Here is a 21264-nt window from a genome sequence, read left to right as displayed (position 1 = left end):
TGCTCCATCCTGTCTGCATTAAGGGCCTGCACACATGGCTTTGACGTCAGAGTGACTTTAAACAGGGTGGGGTGGCCCAGCCGGCTCTGACAAGCATGAGCACACTCGCGCATACACACATTCTTCAAAAGCTTGCTATTAAAATCTTTTTTCTTTTCAATATCTTTGTCTATCTGGTGTTTTTTGTCAGTTCTTTCCTGTTTCCTTCTCTTTCTTTCCATCGGAAATTTGAGTCTCGTGTAATTTTACAGTATAGAGCCCATTAGCTGAAACACTCACATTTCCTACTCACAGTATAAGAAGGCAACACGAGAGAAGTAAATCTCTGTCTATTTCTTACTTTCTGCAGAGCAAGTTTGATTGTATTCATCAATCTTGCAGTGTTTTTGGCTCAATATATTTGCAGACTTTTCCTGCAACTGGCCATCATCACACAGCAACAGCTGTGCAACAGCCAATCCAACATTTGGCTTCAACATTTTTCTTCGTTGGCCTCTTTTGTTTGTGTATTCAGTTTTCCTGCAACAAGGAAACATAGCTTTGTGTGTGTGTGTGTGTGTGTGTGTATGTGTGTGTGGTGTGTGTGCCCTGGAGCCTCACAACAGGTCCGCCAGCATACCTGTCTTCAACAACCTGATGCCACATGATTTTAAAAGCTTCATATATCAACAAGCAGTTCCAGTTAAACAGTGTAAGTTTTCTCACGGTTAAAAGAAAAAAAAACATTTTTTTTTGTAATGTGTGTACTACTGTTGCATGTTGCATGTAAAACTAATTCAGGCAGTTTGTTCAGGGTGAAAATCAACAAGCAACAGACAGCAAAGTCAGAAAGTTGAACTCTTTCATATTTTATTTTTTAAAGTAGTTTGATGCAGAAGAAGATGTATGAGGATGTTGTTTTTGTAGTGTTCTGAGCGTGCACACTGTTCGTTCTGCAGGTGTTTGACCGTCATGGCCTCCTGTGAGATTTTGTGCTGAAGCTGTCACATGTCTCTGCCAGGCCAGCTGGTGTCTAGTGAACTTTGGGGCAGAGGATTTCCCTCTCTGTTTTCATAATCAAACTGTCTGTGTTGCTCACTCACACTTAGGCTGGCTGATGTACTGATGTAACATAGTAATCGAGAAAAACCAACATTAATCATTTTAAATTCACTGACTGTGAAACAAGAAGATGGGTTGCTCTCTTCCCCTGATAGAATTTTTTTGTCACATATAAATACTAATGTTTTTTTTAATTATTAAAACATGCAGAAATGCATCTACTTTTAAATTTTTAAAAGAAAAGATTTTCAGAATTAGAAATGCACAGACTTATCAAACATTAATACTGGCCCCTATTCTCCTTGTTGACTGTCACAGTACTGTGAGCGCATAAAATGTCAGTATTGCATGTTTTAAAATCAGGTAACCACTTGCATAAATTTACCACAAGCTTCAAACATTTATCCACAAAAAGTCCACAACTATCCATCCATTCATCCATTTTCTTCCGCTTAACCAAATCATGGGAAAACATACCAAACAAAAAAACTTTATCTATTCCAGGATTGTTGACAGATTTTCACATGTCTGCATATTTTACTTTTAAACACATAGGATCTTGATATTCAGAGATCTTCAGACATAGTCATAAGAGTGTTGATCATCCATTTGTCTGCGGCATAAGCAAACACGCAAGCCTGTCTGAAGGGAGGAGGTTTTCAGGAAGGTAGACTGCCTTGTATTTGCATCCTTTTTGTATAATAGACAGTCCAGAGGCAGATATGAAATGATTAGAGATGAGAATTGGCTAAAGACATTTAGCTATTTTTATCTTTTTATTGTCCCCTTTCCACTGATGATGGATAGGGCTGTGCGATATGACCAAAATCTCATATCCCGATATAAGACATCTATCGTCCGATAACGATATAAATCACAAAAATGCAACATTTTTTGTAAATTCTGTGAATCTCGGGCAGCTCGACTTGCGTGAAGTGTTTCCAGCTGCACGTTGCGTACCTGGAGTCGAGTGTTTTAACCGATGCATGAAACTATACATTTTTAGACATGAGTTGTAACGGCCGCCGTTTTCTTTGTGAGTATTTATTACACAGCGTGCTGCGGGGAAAAGCCTGTTCTAACGTTTGAGTCTAAGGTTTATTTTTTAGCACCTGGCGGCTCTTTTTTGCTTCTCATCCATAAACACTCTGAATACTCTTTCACATGATTCAGTTTATTTTGAAAAGTCTCAACAGGATCTTGAGCTTTATTGTGAAATGTTTATGTGGAAAATAAATAAGCGGACACGTGCCGCGATGGTTTTATCGTCGTTGTTGCTAACGACAACGCATATGCTTGCTCGTCTGTAGTGTGGTTATATTAAATACAAGAGAAAGAGAGAACTTTAAGAAATTAATATAGCCACTACAGTGACCATCAAAACGATGAAAAAATATTGCCGTAAACAGTTTATTTTGCGACACCACGAAACAAACGATAAAATTAAACGATAGACGTTTTTATATCGTCATCCGATATATATCGTTATATCGAATAGGGCTGCTCAATTAATCGAATTTTAATCACGATTACGATCTGGGCTTTCAACGATCATTAAAAATGACTGAGCCGATTATTAGCCCCTCCCTCATTTATCCGCGACACTTTAAAGGCCGGTCCGTGAAAATATTGTCGGGCATAAACCGTCCGTGGCGCAAAAAAGGTTGGAGACCGCTGATTAAGAGGACCCGAGGGAAGCTCGGAAAGCTAAGCAGAAGTTATTTGGAGAGTGACTGCCGTTGGTTGAAAAGAGAGTTAAAAAAAAAAAAACTTCAGTGGTGTTGCACACTATTTTATATTATTTTTTAAAGTCATTGTTAACCCTTTAAAGCCGGTCAGAGCAGCACGCTCCGTTTTGCGTAACTATTTTTAAATCCTTGTAGAACCTGAACCGTGTAAGCTAGCGCAATAATTTGTTTTGCATATGAAACCGGAGGAGTTGTACTTAAATCTGATGCCATCAGCTTGTCCTCGGTCACGGTTTCGTTCCACATATAGCTTTGCAAAAATTGCATAAAAAGCGCTTGCAGGAACAAAAATATAATATTCCAGAAACACGCTTTGCCGATCCATCAGCTGTTCGTAACACTTCCCACAGTGAAATGATGCACCTGCTGTTTTCTTTGCAAATTTGCATCATAGGATTGTTTTTTGTTTTTCCTGCAGTATATAAAAATTGCTGTATCTCCAAAATAAAACTATGAAGACACTCAAAATAAATTTCCTGTGGTGGGAAACTATTTTTTGCAACTTTATTGTATTTAAAGTTTTGAGGGATAAACCTCTTAAATTTCTCCAAGTAGAAATATATGTAAACAAAACAAAAGCGATTTTCAAATTTTTTTGTAGTTTATTGCACTTTTTTGCAATTTATGTAATTACTATGGACTTAATGCATACATATTATTAAAATATGGGCTATAACAGTTGTATTGATGTATAGCAACTTGAAATGCTCCCACAAATGGCACTACAGCATGTAAAAAAAATAATATAAGCTCTGGTGGACTTGGTTCTATAGTAGGTCTTAAAGGGTTAAATAAATATCGTCAAATAATCGTGATCTCAATTTCAGTGAAAATAATCGTGATTATCATTTTTGCCATAATCGAGCAGCCCTAATATCGAACAGCCCTAATGAACGAGATTAATCTAGAACCAGGTCTTTGTATTCCTACTAGAAAAAAAGGACTGCTCCTAGTCCCTAAAAGCTGGCACCACAAAATAGCTGGAACCTCTGACGCAAGCGGCTGTGGGAGGGAATATTCATAGATTATTCACAGATACAACTGTGATATTTTTATTTATTTATTTATTTATTTGTCTTCCTTGTATAATTCCCCCAGCCTTTGTTAGCAATGATTTGGGATGCACAAGTAGGCCATCATAATAGTGGAAAATGGGTAATTGTGAATTTGTGTTGAACCATGTGCTTTGTCAGGATGGTCCTCCAAGGATCATTGTTTTTATATATTTTTATGTACGCTTTGTAGCTTTTATTAAGAAAGGATAGTGAAGAGAAGGCAGGAAAGCTGTGAGATAGCACAGAGGAACTTTACTGGCATTGTGTAAACCATAAAATACCAGTCCTAATCAAATGATGTTGTAATCAGCAAATGTGTGTCGAGCTACTTTTTAAAATGTTGATCACCTATTTTAATAATGGCCGAGTTTGCAGACAGATGTTATAAAATATCAGATTTTCTCTTTAAGTGTGTGTGTGTGTGTGTGTGTGTGTGTGTGTGTGTGTGTGTGTGTGTGTGTGTGTGTGTGTGTGTGTGTGTGTGTGTGTGTGTGTGTGTGTGTGTGTGATCCAGTAATGATGGAATGATGACCTGTGGATAATGTCCACGGAATAAGGTTGGAACAGTATCCACACATGCTCACATCTAGCAAATATCAGGAAACCATCCACTTTGGATTTGTACTTACAACTTACATAGCATGAGTGTGCTACAGGCAGGATACAAGAGTACTGGTTGCCCACTATGAATTACATGGATAGCTTTCTGCTATATTCTTACATTGGCTCAGTTGGACATTGCGTAGATTTTGTGTAAAGGATCTGGCTGGGTGTGGACTATGTAATGTCTGCAGCATAGCCGGTGTAGCTGAGCTTGAGGCAAGAGTTTGAGATGAGAAGGTCATCGAGGGGAAATGCAAGGGATTTCCAGATGAGACAGTCTGCAGGCAAACCTCCTCAGTTGGATTGTTTCCCATTCCTGACTTCTTTTCTTCCCCATTTCTCTGGACACACACACAAACACACACACACACACACACACACACACACACACACACACACACACACACACACACACACACACACACACACACACACACCCCTGCTGCTATTGGAATGAGATTCCTTGTGAAATATACAGAGTGACTGGGGTCCTCTGTAGAGCGCTGTTGGGCCTTGAGATCGTTTACCACTCATATCAGGGTCATCTGATCTGCCAAGACGACTGCCCAACATTACTGTGTGTGCGTGCGAGTGTATGTGTGTGTGCACGCACACGCATTTACGAGAGAGAGAGACACACAATATGTGTGTGCCCCATGATCTTTGAAGCTGTCAACATTCTTCACCACATGCCCTGCCATGATGCATGGAGGCGACTGGTGAGATGAACCACCTGCTCTGGCCTCTGGTCAAAGCAAGGTCAACATGAACAAGCTTGTGCACACCCACACACACGCACATGCATAGACGCGCACACACGGTTCCCATGAGTCTTAAAAAGTCTGAAGTATTTCATTTCATTTTGATAGTTATGAAATGTCTTAAAATCTTTTCTCTTGTGAGAGGTTTTAATTTAGACATGTGGTTATAACTGAGACTTTTCCTAACACTTGAAGTGAACCTATTGTGCTCATTTCCATATTTCCACCTTTATGTTTTTTGACTGTACTAGAATTGTTTTCCATAATTAAAAAATAATCCTTATTGGATGAAGTAAAGGATAACTAAATAAAAACAAGCTGTTTTAGCTCCTCTCCCTTTCTTTATTCTGATTGGCTGATCCTTGCACACAGTAGGTTTGAACAGCAGATGGGTGGGGCTTATGTCCTCACAGCAGCCCTATTCATATGTTTGTGTTGAAAATGCCAATGGATGGAAACTGTTAAAGACTACAAATGCAATATTAAAGCATAGATGGGCTGACGAGGAAACTCTCATTTTGTGTCTCAGGTGGAGGAGGAAAGAGGAATGGCCGCAGCAAGAAATGGAAAGAGATGCTAAAACTCCCGCACATCAGCCAGTGTGAGGAGCTACGTCGCACCATCGGTAAGAAACTGGTAGTGCATGTGGGTGTGAGACAAAAAGATAACTTGCCATGCTGTGTCGTTGGGGTGGGCCTGACTCTGTGAGGAAGTTCAGATTGGACTTCCTTCCTGTTTCTACCCGTCTCCACCCGTAGTTACAAGCAAGGGACAGGAAACCCTGTGTGTGTGTTTGTGTGCGTGTGACTGAGACAGGGAATCTGTTTGTACTGCTGTTTCTGAATCTCAAGCTCTCCTTTAACATTTCTGCTGTGCTTGTTCACACATCAAATGAAAGCATGCTCACCCCAGCTTCCTTCCTTTTCTCAACCTCCAGGTCTAACTTGAAAGTACTGGCAGGATTTTCTCTTTGTGGCCCCCGACAAGAGTTCTACTCTTGGGCTTCATTATCTTCTCACCTCCCCAGCCCCCACCCACCATGGTTCCCTGAATGCCACAGCACAAGTGTGTGTGTGTGTGTGTGTGTGTGTGTGTCTGTGTAATAGTGCGTCACAGCTATCTTTGCCAGAGATTGCAGTGCTACCCTCCCCCACATACTCGCATACCCTCCCTCTTTTCTATCTTCATGCCTTTCCCTCCCACTATCTGCAGCTCTTTCCCTCTCTCTCACTCTTTCAGCCACTTCAGAGAAACATAAGAGTGGCAGAACAGGAGAGTTACAGAGAGCACGAGTGGAAAACAGAAACACAGAGGGAAAGAGAGGCTTTTTACAACGAGAGAAAAGATCTTTCGAGGACAGGAGAGGATAGGAAGAAGGCAGAGTCAAAGATGTAGATGCACATATTCGCGGAGGACATGTCTCATACTCGGTGTTGATTGCACTCGTCGTCGTGTTGATTTCAGATCGCAAGTCTTCATTCATAGAACTAATTATCCAAATCTTGAAAAAAATCGATCTCCATCTCTGGTCCAGTTGTGTGCATTCTCACCTTTTTGTTCCTATCCCAGGTGATTTCCATGTCCGCCTTAATAATAATAATAACTGTAAGTGGCTGTACAGTTTCTGGAACCAAGTTCAAGTTCAAATTTTATTCGCCACATGCAGTGGCAGGTTGCCACTACAGGCCTTCAGTTTCATACAGGAGAAACTGAAGGCCTGTCTGTGGCAACCTGTCCACAGTCAGGTGAACTTTCATATTCACAGTCATGGTTGTGTCACACACACACACACACACACACACACACACACACACACACACACACACACACACACACACACACACACACACACACACACACACACACATTTCTTTACATGCTTGTTAGGCATGTAGTTCCTTGGGGAATTCCCCAGTGTGTACTTATCTCTTCTCACCATTCTCCCTTCCTCATTCGGCCTCTGATTAACACTGCATCCTCATCTTCCTCGAACTCAGTACGAGTTTTGATACCAACAACCACACTGTTCTTTTGTCCCGACATTAATAACCCTGCCACAGCCTCTCAGTCATGTATTTCAAACAACAAAGCAACAGTTCATGAACTTAAGCCCAGGCACACCTCTATCACAGGATATCCCCTGTGTTTAATGCTTGTCCCTCTTCTATTCATCCTCTGGATCCTCTCCCTTTGATAGCGTCATACTTCAACATGATGTGGTTGGACACCAGCACCATTAAATCGCAGATGAAAGTTTACTGGCTCAAACTAAAATGATAAGTCAGGACATGATTGGTCCCAAACCCCCAAATGTGCCTCACCATCAGCAACTCCACTCTGCGTCTGAGTAATTTTTGGCACTTCTCTCCTTTAACCTCAGCGTGTCGCAGCAAAGAACATTTTTTTCCCCAGGAATTTTTTTTTTCTTTACTTCCAAAACGTTTATCCATGCCTCCAGCACATCCAGATGTTGCTACTGCAACTGCATTCTTTACAGTACAAGTAATCAAACTCCTGTACAACTCTGCTAAATGCCGTAGTCCTGCAACCACTATTACTCCTGTCCCTTCAAAACTTTAACTGGGCTCCTGTCCCACACCAGAATCCATTTCAGAGTCCTTCTGTTCATCACCACACACCTTCCATCAGCCTCTACTCATTTAATGCCAAATTCTTGTCAACCCCAATCAGGACCAAGCGAAAGAATTTTAAAGCTCTCTCCTCCTGGATCATTATCTCCAAGCCAGCACTGATGTTCAGATCACTACTCAAAACTCACGATGTTTATCCGTTATTTGTTTGAATGTGTTAGTTTCTATGATCATTTTTGCTTTTTTCACAGCCTCCACTGCCTTTGTCTGGACAGACGTGTTCGTAAGCTGTAGTTTAACTCAGCGGTCCCCAACCTTTTTTGTGTCACTGACCAGTTTATGTCCGACGATATTTTCACGGACTGGCCTTTAAGGTGTCGTGGATAAATACAACAAAATAAAACCGATAAAAACCCTGAAAACCATAAATTTCACACCCGAGCCTCAACTCTCGCGGCCCGGTACCAAACGACTCACGGACCAGTACCAGTCCATGGCCTGGGGGTTGGGGGCTGCTGGCTTAACTGGTAGGCACAGGCCTAGAACAGCAAAGCAGCAATTCTGGTTATTTAATGTAAAATCTCTTTGTGTAACCTGAAATCAATCCATCTATTATTATTATTATTATTATTATCATTATTATTATTATTAATGTGTGAGGAGGATGGTACCGAGCACATAAATATAACCTTGCATGTATTTATTCCCATTTGGATATTAATGTGCACAGGATTCTAAAAATGGGCAATAAGTGCCTGCCCATGTGTGTGTTTGTCCTTGTGTGTGTGCATGCGCGCATACAGCAGCTGTTAAGGTTTATGTACGTCACTATTACATAGATGCTATTGCGTAATTTCCCTATCACACTGAGTACAAGATCAAAATAATCCTCCTGGTGTGCTTAAACACACAGGCGTGTAGTTATGTGCGTGCACACATACACACGTGCAGAAACACTCACACTTGCCCGTTCAGAGTGCGAGCACAGTGGACAGAATACAGTGTAGCGACTGATAGCAGAGTCTTTGTTGTGTCTTGATAATGTCAGGCATTTGACCTTAGCCTTGACAAGTGAACGGTAATTCTAGGAAGCTTAGATTACATTATGTGGGCTGCAGGCACTTTGTCTGCCAGCCTTAGACCTCTCTCTCCATCTTTCTTTCTTTTTTGTCCATCTCTTTCTTACCATTCTATTTTTTTGGCATAGTTAATACATATATTATATGGGCACCTCTTACTTTTGATCACTGCAAACACGTTAGCATGTTAACATGGTCCTGAAAGCATAGGTATTTTGGATGGAGACTAAATGCTTGTTGCACAGCAGCAGTGCGCACTGGCCGTGCAGGTGTCTGTTTGCACACAAACACGGGCATGCACTCCTGCACCCATTGCACGCTTGTGAGCATTTAGCTGACTGTTCACTGTCTCACTAATCTACTCTGTCTTGGTCTAAATTGGAGTTTTGATTGAGTTGTAATTACAGCTGCATTCACTGGCTCAGACAGTTAGTATCCCGTGCTAGTTCGAGCCTTACAGTGCTCCCTCCTCTCTTTTTAATCCCCTTATTTACCAGTTCCATTTTTCTCTGACACCTTGTTGCCTTGTGTGCGTTCCCTCTTTCCCAATCTCCTTTCATATTTGTTCATATTTAGGAAATTGGATAAGTTCCTCATAAGCAAGGAAGACATTATTGAGAAATTAGGGGGGTTTTGCAGTTGGGGAGCACAAAAAGTATGAGTAAACATCCTCATAGAAATATAAATGTAGATAAGGAGTATGCAATAAAAGAAACAAATGTATGTGCTTCAAATTGCTTAAACTACTCCCTTCTACACAAATGACAGTCAAAAAGTCAAAAGCATTAGTCCAATTAAATTTTATATCGCATCAGCTCACAATAACAATCATCTCTAGATGAATCCTTTAAATTGTAAGGTAAAGATCCTACAACATTAGAGAGATTACCCCAACATTCAGGCAGTCACCTTTGAGGAAGCACAACTGTGAAAGAAACCTTGGACAGAACCAGTATCAGGAAGGGGCAACTATCTGCCTCGACTGGTTGGGATGGAAAACCATGTACAACAAATAGGACGAAAAATCTACTGGAGAGAGAAGGCACAACATCAATGAAGTGGATCTGCAGTGTCATAGAAATGCTTTGTTACCATTGTTAAAAAATAAAGAAAAATTTCTCCAGTGTTTATTCATAAAAAGATTTGTTGCGTGTTGCAAACCTGTGAATGGGTACAGCAAAAATCAAACACTAACAACTGGTGTAAATGTACTATTTATTTAAATAATTCTGAGAAACTTACTGAGTAAAAATGAAATGTGACACAGATACTTTTCTTAATTTTGACAGTCCTACTGAAAAACAGGTATATTTTTGCAATTAGTGGGGGAAAAAAATGCTTTCCAGACAATTTCACAATAGTTTCTGTGGCTTCTTTCTTACGCAAATTAGATGTTGTCACCCTAAAGAGTCAGCCAGTTGTGTTGTGATTCAGCAGAGAACTGCCACCACTGGAGCAACAAGCAAAACTCGTCATTAGGATGAAAATGTCCCGAAATACTTGAAAAACTTCTCATGCTAGACTGAAACCTTGTCAGAGGTCATTTTCTCTGAACAAAAGAAATGTTTGTTTAATTTTCAGAACGGCCGACGGGACGCCAACCCAAAGTTTCATGTTTTTTGTCAGCTGGCTGAACTCACTAGTCTAATGCTCAGTGAGAAATTAAATGGTGAAAAAAGAAAGCATTAGAAAGTTGATCTATACCTGTTTGTCAGGACGGGTAGGTTAGCCTCAAAACTATCCTATAATTTGTTGTAATGGATAACGAATAGTAATAATTACAAATGAATAATAATAATGAAATTTCTGATGATACAGAAAAAAGATTGAAAAAATGTTCTTGATGCTTACAGCTTGCAGGCAGCAGCATTTAGAAGTGTAGGAAATGGAGGCGAAATAAGATAAGATAACCTTTATTAGTCCCGTGCATGGGACTAATAGCCTAGGATGTTCAGGTAAAAGTGTAAAATAACTGCTTAAAGCCCTTGTTTTCGACATTACTGTACATTTAGCAGGAACATTTTTCTCACGTATTTTGCATAGTACTGTTTTGTTGCATGTTTTTGAAGTCTTTTTAGATAATTAGTCTCAATCGGACACTGACATGTGCTCTTGCTTTCAGACATGCCTGGGCTTGTCTCGTAGTTGCGCACATAGGGCATTTCAATTCATGGTATTGTTATAGACTGTTATATCACACTACGACATTTTTATTATACAGAAAAATGTATTCTGGTTTTATCACGGACGATATTGTAAAGCACAGCCTGAGCTGTTTCTGATTGTTGAGGCCTTTGAGTTATGCGAGGTGCGGTGCAGCACCCTGTGTGCTATAGCAGAAATGTTACAGTCTTATGCTTTTGAAAGTAAAAAACAAAAACCACTAAAACAATGAAAATATAAAATGTGTTGAGTTCTGCCTCTGGGTCGGTTTCACACACTTTATATGCAGTACTTTATATTCTGGGAGACTGTCTTCACGGCCACTGTGAGGGGTGTTAATGCATTCAGTTGTCTAAGAACAAGAGATATATAAAGATCAGTTGTCTTCTTTGGCTTTTGTTTTTATTAAAGAGGACAAAGTTAGAGCAGTTAGAGAATGTCTTGGTTGAGCAGAGTGCAACAGTAAGTAAAAATCCATTCTCACACTTAGTCCAGCAGTTCTTCAGCACTTCACTGGTAAATTTTCTAGCACTGGTGGTTTGTTGCTTGAAAATTACTATCAGACTAAGCCAATGTTGATGTTGTGCTTTGGCCATTTATTAGTTTGGGTATTCTCTACCTATTTTCCTAAATTGTCAGCTATCACAGGAACACAGGCAGGGTACACTGTGCACAAGATGCCAGTCCATTACAGAGCCAATGCAGAGACAGAGACAACCATTCATGCTCACACTAAAACCTATGGGCAATTTAGAATCACCGGTTTGCCTGCCATGCATGCCTTTTGGACTCTGGGGGAGGAAGCTGGGGTCCCTGGAGACCATGTGGAAAATATGCAGAATCCTCACAGAAAGGAGGTTTGGACCAGGAATCTTCTTAATGTGAGGTGACTATGCTAACCACTGCACCACCATGGCCTCTTCAAGCTTTCTACTTCACATGAAATATCTTGACATAGAGAAGACAGCCTGAGCTGGTTCTCCTCTGTCACCACCTCTACCAACACCACTTCACAGTACAGCTTTTTACAGTGCCGATGATCTAATGGTTTATTTAAACCAACTGGATGATTAATTAATTTGCATTTTATATTTTGATTTCTCTATGCCTGCTAATGAATATGGGACGAGTATCTTGCCCTGTCTCTTTTTACCAACTTCCTGTGGTTCGCATCGCCTATTGTCCCCTGTTAAATAAAAGCCACTTGTGCTCTCGTAATCGTACGCTGTCAGTAACCTCTTCAATGATTGTCAAGAGTAGCGCGCGAGCCACATTTGGGGATACAGATGTCATACACAGCTACACCATTGTTCTCCTCCAGCCAGACCACTCCACTCCAGAGTTCAAATAAACTGCTCCAAATACTGTTCAAACGCTCTGAAATTGCCTTCATCAGCTATGAGTGTAAAGGGCTTTCCCCGCTCCCGCACAGAGCTGATGGGGAAACACCAAAGCAGGCCTCTGAAATCTTGGTGATCAAAGATGAAAGATAATGTCTGAAAGCAAGTGTAACAAAGTACAGTATAAAGTTTTGTGAAAGGGCTTCTGTTGGTCAGATTTTAAATACAGCAGCCTCATTGTGTAAAGGGAAGTAATAAAAAAAAAAATCCTATCTCTATTCTGTTTGCTGACCAACCTGATAAGTTAGGTGCTGTATTCATGTAAGTGGCAAGTTTGAATAGGAAACGCTGAGCTGCAGAAGTAAATCCTGTGTAATAAACAGTGCAGAAGAGAGGGCTGTTGTGAAGATTTCATTTACTGTTGGAGGTTTGCCTGTAGCTGTCAGCACTCCCAAATTTTCATACCTAGCATCTCTCTTCCTCTGTGTATATGAATGTGTGTGGCCTGTTTTTGTTTGTATGTTTATCTTGCCTGTGTGCCTGCGCATCCTTAGCGTCAACCAATGATGGAAAGCTGGTACAAGAGGAAATATGACTCAAATGGACACCATTAGTGCTAATAGGGCCAAAAATGCTAAGATATGTACAGAAAAAACAGATATGTGACATCATGTGGTGTTTTTCTTTTCTTTTTTTCCAGAAAATAATACGTCGCTTTTTCTTTCTTTTTTCTTTCTTTTTTTTAAGGTAGAATTCATTTTTTTCCGTGGTGTGGAGGCTGAATTTCTTTTAACTTGACCCTTACATTTTATTTTATTTTTTTTTATTTTTGTGTAGATCCCCATTACTTTGTGGAAAATTAATAGCTAGATCTGTCTGGGGGAAAAAGTGTGTTTATTTGTAGGAAAAACCTTGTTTTAGCTAAGACGTATTAGATATAAAATAATGAGGAAAAGTCCTGACCCACTCCCTATTTGTTTATATTTTACTTCCATTCTGCATTCTACATTTCAGTCTGCTCAAAGTGCCTCCATCTGTATTTTCAGATGGAAAAAAAAACCCTGTTTTTGCTTTGTATACGATATTTCCATCTAGGTTTGCATGTTTCAAAAAATCACTGCACACATTTTACATTTTTCTAGAAAAATATAAAAAATGACGGGTGGCTGAAAACCTCTGCAGAGTACTGTAGATAATCGCTTCTCAGATTCCCAGTTTTTAAGCTTTTCTTTTACGCAACTTCAGTGTCCATTATCCTAATCTATTGATTATAGCAAGTATTGCTTTTCTTTGGTTAAACATGCCAAGCAATACAAATACAAATACACTCTGTATAATAAAAAACAAAAAACAAAATATACGCTGGGGAAAAAGTTTAATTTTTTAAATTTATTTATTGTATTTTTTGTAAAGCAGCTAGTTAGTGCTAGCTTGTTGTTAGCTAACAAAGGACGAGAGGACTGGTACGTTGTCATTGTAAAACATGGACGTCGCTTTCAGGTGTGAAAAACGAAGCTTCTTATTTGTAGACCACCAGATGACAGTAAGTGTGTTTGCAAAAACACTCCTATAGAAAATGGTTTTCTGTCTTGAACTCTGGAGACATTTGTTTTTCTGAGCTTGTGGACTCAGCCACTCATTTTAGCTCAAACTATGTTTGACATACATATTATGTTTCAAAATGGTGGATTATCTGCGGCATGCTCGTTGGCTTATGATTTTGTGACTGACAGCCAGGTTGTTGTAGTAAGTGTGCGGTTTTACACACAGACCTGCCCCTTCTTGTCACATTCCACGTCAAAACACTAAGATGGCAGCTGTGAAAATGCTCATGCTGAGGTTTAAAATGTTTAAAAGGGCGCTTCACAAGCGAATGGGGTGATCAAAATTGACAATTCGTGTTTCTACACATACTGTAATTTTTAGTGTTTCTTTGTGCTCCTCAAAACAAATTTTCAGACATTAAGCCTGTCCTGTATTTTGAAATGTATATGTTTCTTTAAATGCATTTTTTTTTGTATTTCATGTGGATGGAGATGTGTTTCAAAACAGAAGCAGAAAAAAATTGCTTACTGTTTTGCTGTCACCAGGAAACGTGACAGTTCCTGCCCTTTAATTGCCCTTTTGCGACTATTTCGAGTTTAACTGTGAGAACTATAAAAGGCATCCACCAGTTCGTTTCTCACTTTGGCTCACAACGCAAAGTTAATTCAAATGAAAACAATTTATCCCTTAAGCCCACTAATATAGTGATATAGCTCAATGGTTTCCAACAATTTTTTGTTTCGCTGGGCAAAAATATACAGTTACTTACAGTTTCATGCCGCAGGGTTATCATTTCCTCCTAGCGTAATCATCTCATGGACTCGCTGGTGTAGCGTAATGTCCAGTGTGTGTTGTATTACATTTCTCCTTCTATCTCCCTCCCCCTCATCTTTTTTCCTTCCCCTGTCTTCTTCTCAGAGAGGGACTACACTAGTCTATGTGAGAAGCAGCCCATTGGTCGGCTGTTATTCCGTCAGTACTGTGACACAAGGCCAGAGCTGAAGCGCTGCATGGAATTTATGGATGCTGTGGTAAGACTTTGAGTCCATTGCAACTACTCTGCATATTCTCTGATATCCTTATAAGTATTCTTGTGTCTTACAGAACCCCCTTTGTCACCTTCTTGCCAGTCTTTCACTTTCTCCGTCTTTTTTACCTTCATATGTCTATGATTTCTCCCACGAGACCTTCCTGGATCAGGGCCCGCAGAGCAATGGACAGGACAGGAAAGGAAAGTCAGTGCAAAGTCCCCTTGCCTGTTCTTGGCAGTCACATAGGGAGGTGGGTGGGGTGGGCGTAGTGGGTGATTAGCGACTTAGAGAAGCTGTCAGGGAGCAGACTCCTCCCCTTCCTCCATGCACTCCTCCATGAGGTCAAGCCAACGTCAGAGGCAGGTCCCCTGGGTGAGCAGGCAAACACAGGCCCAAGCTTGTGTCTAGGCCCCTGATGGTATGCAAGAAGGAAAACAGGCGAGGAATTTAATGGGGTCCTAGATTTGTGTTGTTTTTGTTTCTTTTAGTTTTAGGGGTTTTTTTTAAGGTAGGCAGACACATATATACACACCAACTGACAAATGCTTGAAATTTAATGAGCAACTTTTTAGTCGTCAACATGTGCCACGAGTCTCCCCGAGGACTTTGTGTCTTGGCTGATGCGTAGTAGTGCTGCTCAGTCCCATTCGTCTCTGCGGAGCGTGTTTTCAAACAAAACACACGGCGCAAAGCAGTCAAACTCCAGACTGTGTCCCTGCCTACAGCCATATTTGACCAAAGACACAATCTGTGATGGTGAAAAGAAGAAAATAGTTCCCAGTTTGCTGCCATGACTAAAACGAGATGTTTGTCTTTGCTAACTCTCCACCATTAGTCAGCTGTCCCTGATTTCCTCTGTTCATTAACACAGCATCTTTCCCTCTTTGCTTCAGCCTTCTTTGCTTTCTTCTCTGTGACTTTGACCTTATTTGGAGAAGTTTTAAAGATGGCTGAATGAGCATGGCTTGCTGTGGTTCCTACAACTTCTGTTTTTCTGTGACAGGCTATGTATCAGCTAGCTCCCGATGAGAAAAGGAGGGACTGTGGACTGAATGTTTTAGACACATACTTTAATAATGGGGTAAGATGCACCAACCTGCTCATTTAATTACAGGGCTGCATGATACGGCCATAAATGATTTATATATTAGTTTAAGTTAATACATGCACTTCCAGATGATCGTCTCATTGAATTTTATTCAGTGTAATAAAACTGCTTAGGGTTTATTTAATTGTTTGTTAACTGGAAATATGCTCAGCTATCGGTAAATAAAGTAAGCTGGAGATAAAATGGTCAAGTCATGCATTTAATTCTGGCTCTTACATGTGTGAATGTGTACTTCACTGTCCCATTAGGTCTTCTTTTGTGTTTTCACTACAGCTGCACAAGGCAGTTATTTTTAAGCTGATTCACATAAATGCTAATGTTCTCACTGACTGAAATGAGTCGGAGCAAACAGACAGGGGAACTTCAATTTGTTTTGTTTTTTCACTAACAGAAAGATTCAAGCACAATTCTGGTATAAAATCTATTTTCACATCTTCAACAATCTGTGACCATGTTACACTGAGCATGTTCTCTTCTGTCTCTCTGCATCTGTTTGCCTCACCTGCTGTTTTTCTGTCTCTTTAAACCCTCAAGTCGGCAGCCCATCTGCCTGACATACCCCAGGATGTTGTCGCTGGGTGCCGGGAGAGGTTGGAGCAGAGTCCGTGTAAGGAGCTCTTCAATGACTGCACCAAGTATGTTTTTAAATCTAACTTGCTGCTTTTATTTGTTCTTTTATTTGCGCAGCCCTCATGCAGACAGGCTGTGGAGGGAAAATTCAAATGGAATTTTATACATTGATTTATTTCTTTTTTTTAAAAAATATAATTATTATGATTATTTTTTTGCCATGGTTGCGTCTGGGCATCTAAGTGTAGGCACTAGCAGAATCTTTAGAGAGAGAAAGAAAGTGTGTGTGTGTGGACCATTGCTCCCTGTCACTGCTGATGATGAGGCAGCGGGCACCTGGAATGCCGTACTACACACAGACACACACACACTCGCAAATACGTACGCATAGTTGAGCCAAATGAAAAGGAGCAGTGGGCAGAGAGAGCATCCGGATGGCTGGCATGAAAACAACAGCCACCTCAGTGTTCGCCACATACACACACACAAACAGGTTTACAAACACACACAAACACACTTGCAGGTGTTTCTCCTTCCTGCTCTGAGAGCCAGGAGAAGCAAACAGACTGGGGATTATTACCCACACATGTACTTCTTATTGAACATACAGTGACACACGTACACCTCAGCGATACTCGGGTATGCGCTCATATTTGTAGTATCATCTCAGTTTGTGTTTTGGTTTCTTAATTATATTACAGTGGTAAGTGCAATGGTAATCATTTCACACATAAAAGGCATATTACATATTTTTAACGGCATATGCTATACTCTGTTGTTATTACTTAAAGTCGTTGTAGTGACTTATTCCTAATCCCTAAGATGATTGCACTGTGTGCCGATTGGTTAGCTGATTGCATTTGTTTTAGTTAGATTCCAACTGGGTGAATTTAGTTTGGCAAGATGTTTGGAAAATGATAACCAGACTCTAACCAGGCTCTTAAGAAACACTATGTGGAGGAAAAAGCTTCATGGACCTGAAACAACATGCTTCTTGGTCCAGAAAATGGCAAAGTCCAAAATGCAGAAGCTAACAAAGAATCTCCAAAAGATCCAAAGATGCATGACTGTCAAAATAAAACAGGAAACGAGTAAACAGTGAAATATCTAACTCTGAGACAAAAACTTGACAACAAACTACAATGGAACACTAGGGAAGCTAGGTTAACCTGAAACACACAAAGGAGTAAATGCACATCTATACTAAAATGTAAACAAGAACCCATAGCACAAAGGTAATCACAACTAAAGATCCAAAAAACAAAACCAAGGATAACCCTAGGTCAAAGACCAAGGACCACGACAAGTCTACTATTAAAGAGAGCTTATTCTGCCAAATTTCCTGGTGCACATTGCGATTCTGTAATTCTACTAAAGCAGCTTTGCAATTCTTATTTTATCCCGAGTTTGATATTTACCAATACATCAGATTACTTTTACAAAGGTGATGTTTTCAGATTGTTTGACATTTAACAGTGAACTGACCAAACCACCTCGGTGACCCAGGTCTGCTTAACACACATTGGGGTCTATTCCTGTATTTTATTTTATTTTTACTAGTTTACTGAAATAATTGTAATCAATGCCTGGAACTATAATTCATATATTTTTCTTTTGGTACAAAAGAAACCCAACCTTTCTTTTTAGCATTTAAATGTTGTGCACCCATCTAGCTGTTATCAGTCTCTGGTTGATAAATCACTTGATCACATCACAGAAGAAGACATTATTAACTGTAGTGTTAAATAGATTCAAGCTTCCTGATGATAAGATCTTTGAGGTCATCTTCAGGAAGCTTCTGGGCAATATGCAAATTAAAACTCGATCTGTGGGCTTCCTTTCTGGGAAGATGGTGCGCCCCCACCACGTTTTTTTTTTTAACTGGATTAATTTAGTTTATGCACATAGCACATAAAATATAAATCTTACTCTTAAACAACAGAAAATAAACAACTCAAATGTATCAGGTTTACATGTAACATGTACAGCATGCATTAAATCAGCGGGCTGATGGAGCCATGTGTTGTCATTGCTGGCAAAATCAAAATTTCTGTGAAGTCTGAGCTCATAACCACAAGGGCAAATGGATTTGGATTGGAAATGCTGTCACTAACCTTTGATTCACTTAAGCTTCACCAAACAGGAGCTCAAGAGAAGTGGGGATCATTGCTGAGAAAACACCCAGCTATGACATCAGCATGCACTCTTGCATACAGTCAGATATTATCTCCCTCCCTCAGGTATAGGGAACCTTTATGCAAATGTCTGATTGACAGAGCGCGGCCACTTTCACAGACCCATGAAGACAGGAATGCAAAGTTAGCTAGTCAAAGTGGCTGACAGGGACAAGCGTGCGGTTGCCAGAATGTTTTGAAGCAGTGATTAATTTTTCCCAAAAAGTTTCCTCGACCCGATGATTTTAATTGAGTATGAAGTTTTGTTTAGTTTATCTAAAGCTTATTCACATATCTTAATTTTCTCTGTGTTGGGGAGATTTGCTTGAGGGTTTAGAGGCTGAGTGAGCAATGCAGACACACAGCAGGAGGTGGTGTGTGAAGGAAAAAGTTGGCAAATGCATGTGTAGAAGAAGTGAGGTGATGTGGTTTGTGCTGGACTAAAACTGGGAGCTTCATTGGTTATGTTTAAGATGAGCAAAACCCAGAAAAACCTCCACAGAGTCTCTCATCTCAAGTCATGTTCAGTTAGGCAAGTTTCCTTCTTCCTGCATAAATGTCTTCCTCCAAGTTGTCCAAAGGGCATCAGGGAGAGCAGGGAAACGGTGTGAGAAAGAGGATAACCAGAATACTGCGCTTTTGTTGACGTGAGAAGCACAGCATCTGCTCCATTTCTTGACTGGATTCAAAACTCAGCAGGTGATGAAGTGATAAGTCTGAAGAAATGCAGAGCATGAGGACGCATCGTTAGAAAACCTACACAGAGTAAGGAAAGGAGGACGAAAAGGAGAATTAGGGGAAAAGTGAGGAGAAATGGAAAGAGAGTGTGAAGGAGAGCGGGGCAAAACGGCGAAGAGAACAACACAGGCACGTGTTGAAGCCGTGCAGCAGCAGCTCAGATGTTTTTGAATGGGATTCCCGTCCAACTCTGGTCATCACTTCTTCCTTTCACTATCATTATTTGTATTATTCCGTTGTGTAACTTCATATTTTATTCCGATGTGTAATTCTGAACCAGCGTTTGCTCCGTTGTTTGTTTTTTTTTCTCTCAAAGGGAAAACCTGTAGGAAAGCATGGTGCTGCACGTGTGAACGTGACTTTTGGCAGAGCTGCACTCCCACTAACAGAAATATATTAGCTCACTTGTGGATTTTTATTTTTTTATTTTCTTGGTGCAGTGGAACATATTGTTATGTCATACTGAGAGTAGTGTGTGTGTGGCCCATCTCATGTGTATCGTGATGTTTTGTATATCCGCTGTGTTGACAAAGGTCTCACTGCTGATTTTTCTTCCCTCTTCTTGTCTTCTCCCGCTCCCTTTGTTTAACAAAAGCCATATTGTAGCTGTGTTTATTTCTACTCCCAGTGATGGCTGTCTGCAGCTCTGCTCAGCTCTTTCCTTTCTGGAGCCCCTTTCAGGCCTGTCAAACCGATAAGCGAACAGAATCTGGGAGGAAATAGTTTTTGTTTCTTGATTTCTTCAGTGACAGAGTGGAAACTGAAGTTTGATACACAAGGAACAAGAAACATGCTAATGCACGTGTTTAGGAGAAAGATTTTATGTACACAAACCCCTTGTAGGCTGAGAAACAACAAAGGGTAGATTGATAAAATCCTGTTGACACTCTACTCCTGCAAACAATTCAAATGGATGTTCACTTAATTTACAGAGCAACTGAGTTCCATAATGACATAACTCAGTTTTCTTTCACACAGCCGAGGGTGCTTCCCCGATGGAAACTCTCTACTCTCAAGTCTTTTTGCCAAGAACAGCTACTCCAGCACTGTTGGTAACCACAGGCAGCTATCCTTGTCCTCCTTAGTGATGAAGTAATTTTAAAATATGGTCAAGGAAAATCTGCTGGATAAATATGAGCATATCTTTGACATTTGGGTGGCTGAGGAGAATGTGTGCTGTAACTCTGGTTTTTAGTCATGTGTTGTTGGCTGGTAGAGGAGGTTGTGATCACACCGGGCAGTGGTTGTCATGACTGTCCCAGAGTATTTGTTATTTCATGTGGGGTTTTTGTAGTTTGGGAATAGTGCAGCTTGTGTCACAAGGATAAATGTAATGAAGATGATTACTGCTTGCTTTGAAGAAACTGATCATTTTGCATCATGTTGACTATTATAGTTGACAGTTAAATGGCTTAGAGGGGCACTGTAAGGAGTCTTTGGGAGTCTGTTTTATTGTTTAATAATTAAATTATTATTGTTTTTTAAGCTGATGTTTGCATTGCGACCTGGGGTTTGGATTGCTAAGGTCCATCTTTCATGGAAAGTTTAGTTAATTTAGTATCTGCATATGACTCCTCTCTGTTTAAATTATTATTCTGTATTTGGATGAGATGAAGAATGGTTAAAAAGCTCCATCCGTGCACAAACACAAATACCTTCTAATTTGTGACAGACTATTAAAATATTTCAAGTTCTCACCAGAACTGAAGCATAAAGT

General features: G+C 40.2%; 1 protein-coding gene across 2 annotated transcripts in view; it reads left to right on the top strand.

Annotated features, from left to right (window-relative positions):
- grk4 (G protein-coupled receptor kinase 4) overlaps positions 1 to 21264 on the top strand; it is a 51398-nt gene that overhangs the window by 8653 nt on the left and 21481 nt on the right. For both annotated transcript variants that reach the window (XM_026169970.2, XM_026169969.2), the window contains exons 2-5: positions 5738 to 5833; positions 14845 to 14957; positions 15961 to 16038; positions 16600 to 16700. In XM_026169970.2, coding sequence (XP_026025755.1) covers positions 5738 to 5833; positions 14845 to 14957; positions 15961 to 16038; positions 16600 to 16700 — 388 coding nt within the window. The remainder of the gene's footprint in view (positions 1 to 5737; positions 5834 to 14844; positions 14958 to 15960; positions 16039 to 16599; positions 16701 to 21264) is intronic.

This window comes from Astatotilapia calliptera, chromosome 6 (genome assembly GCF_964374335.1).
Source record: "Astatotilapia calliptera chromosome 6, fAstCal68.1, whole genome shotgun sequence".
NCBI classification, from domain to species: domain Eukaryota; kingdom Metazoa; phylum Chordata; class Actinopteri; order Cichliformes; family Cichlidae; genus Astatotilapia; species Astatotilapia calliptera.
The sequence above is the reverse complement of the archived record's forward strand: the minus strand, read 5'-3'. Positions and strand labels throughout refer to the sequence as shown.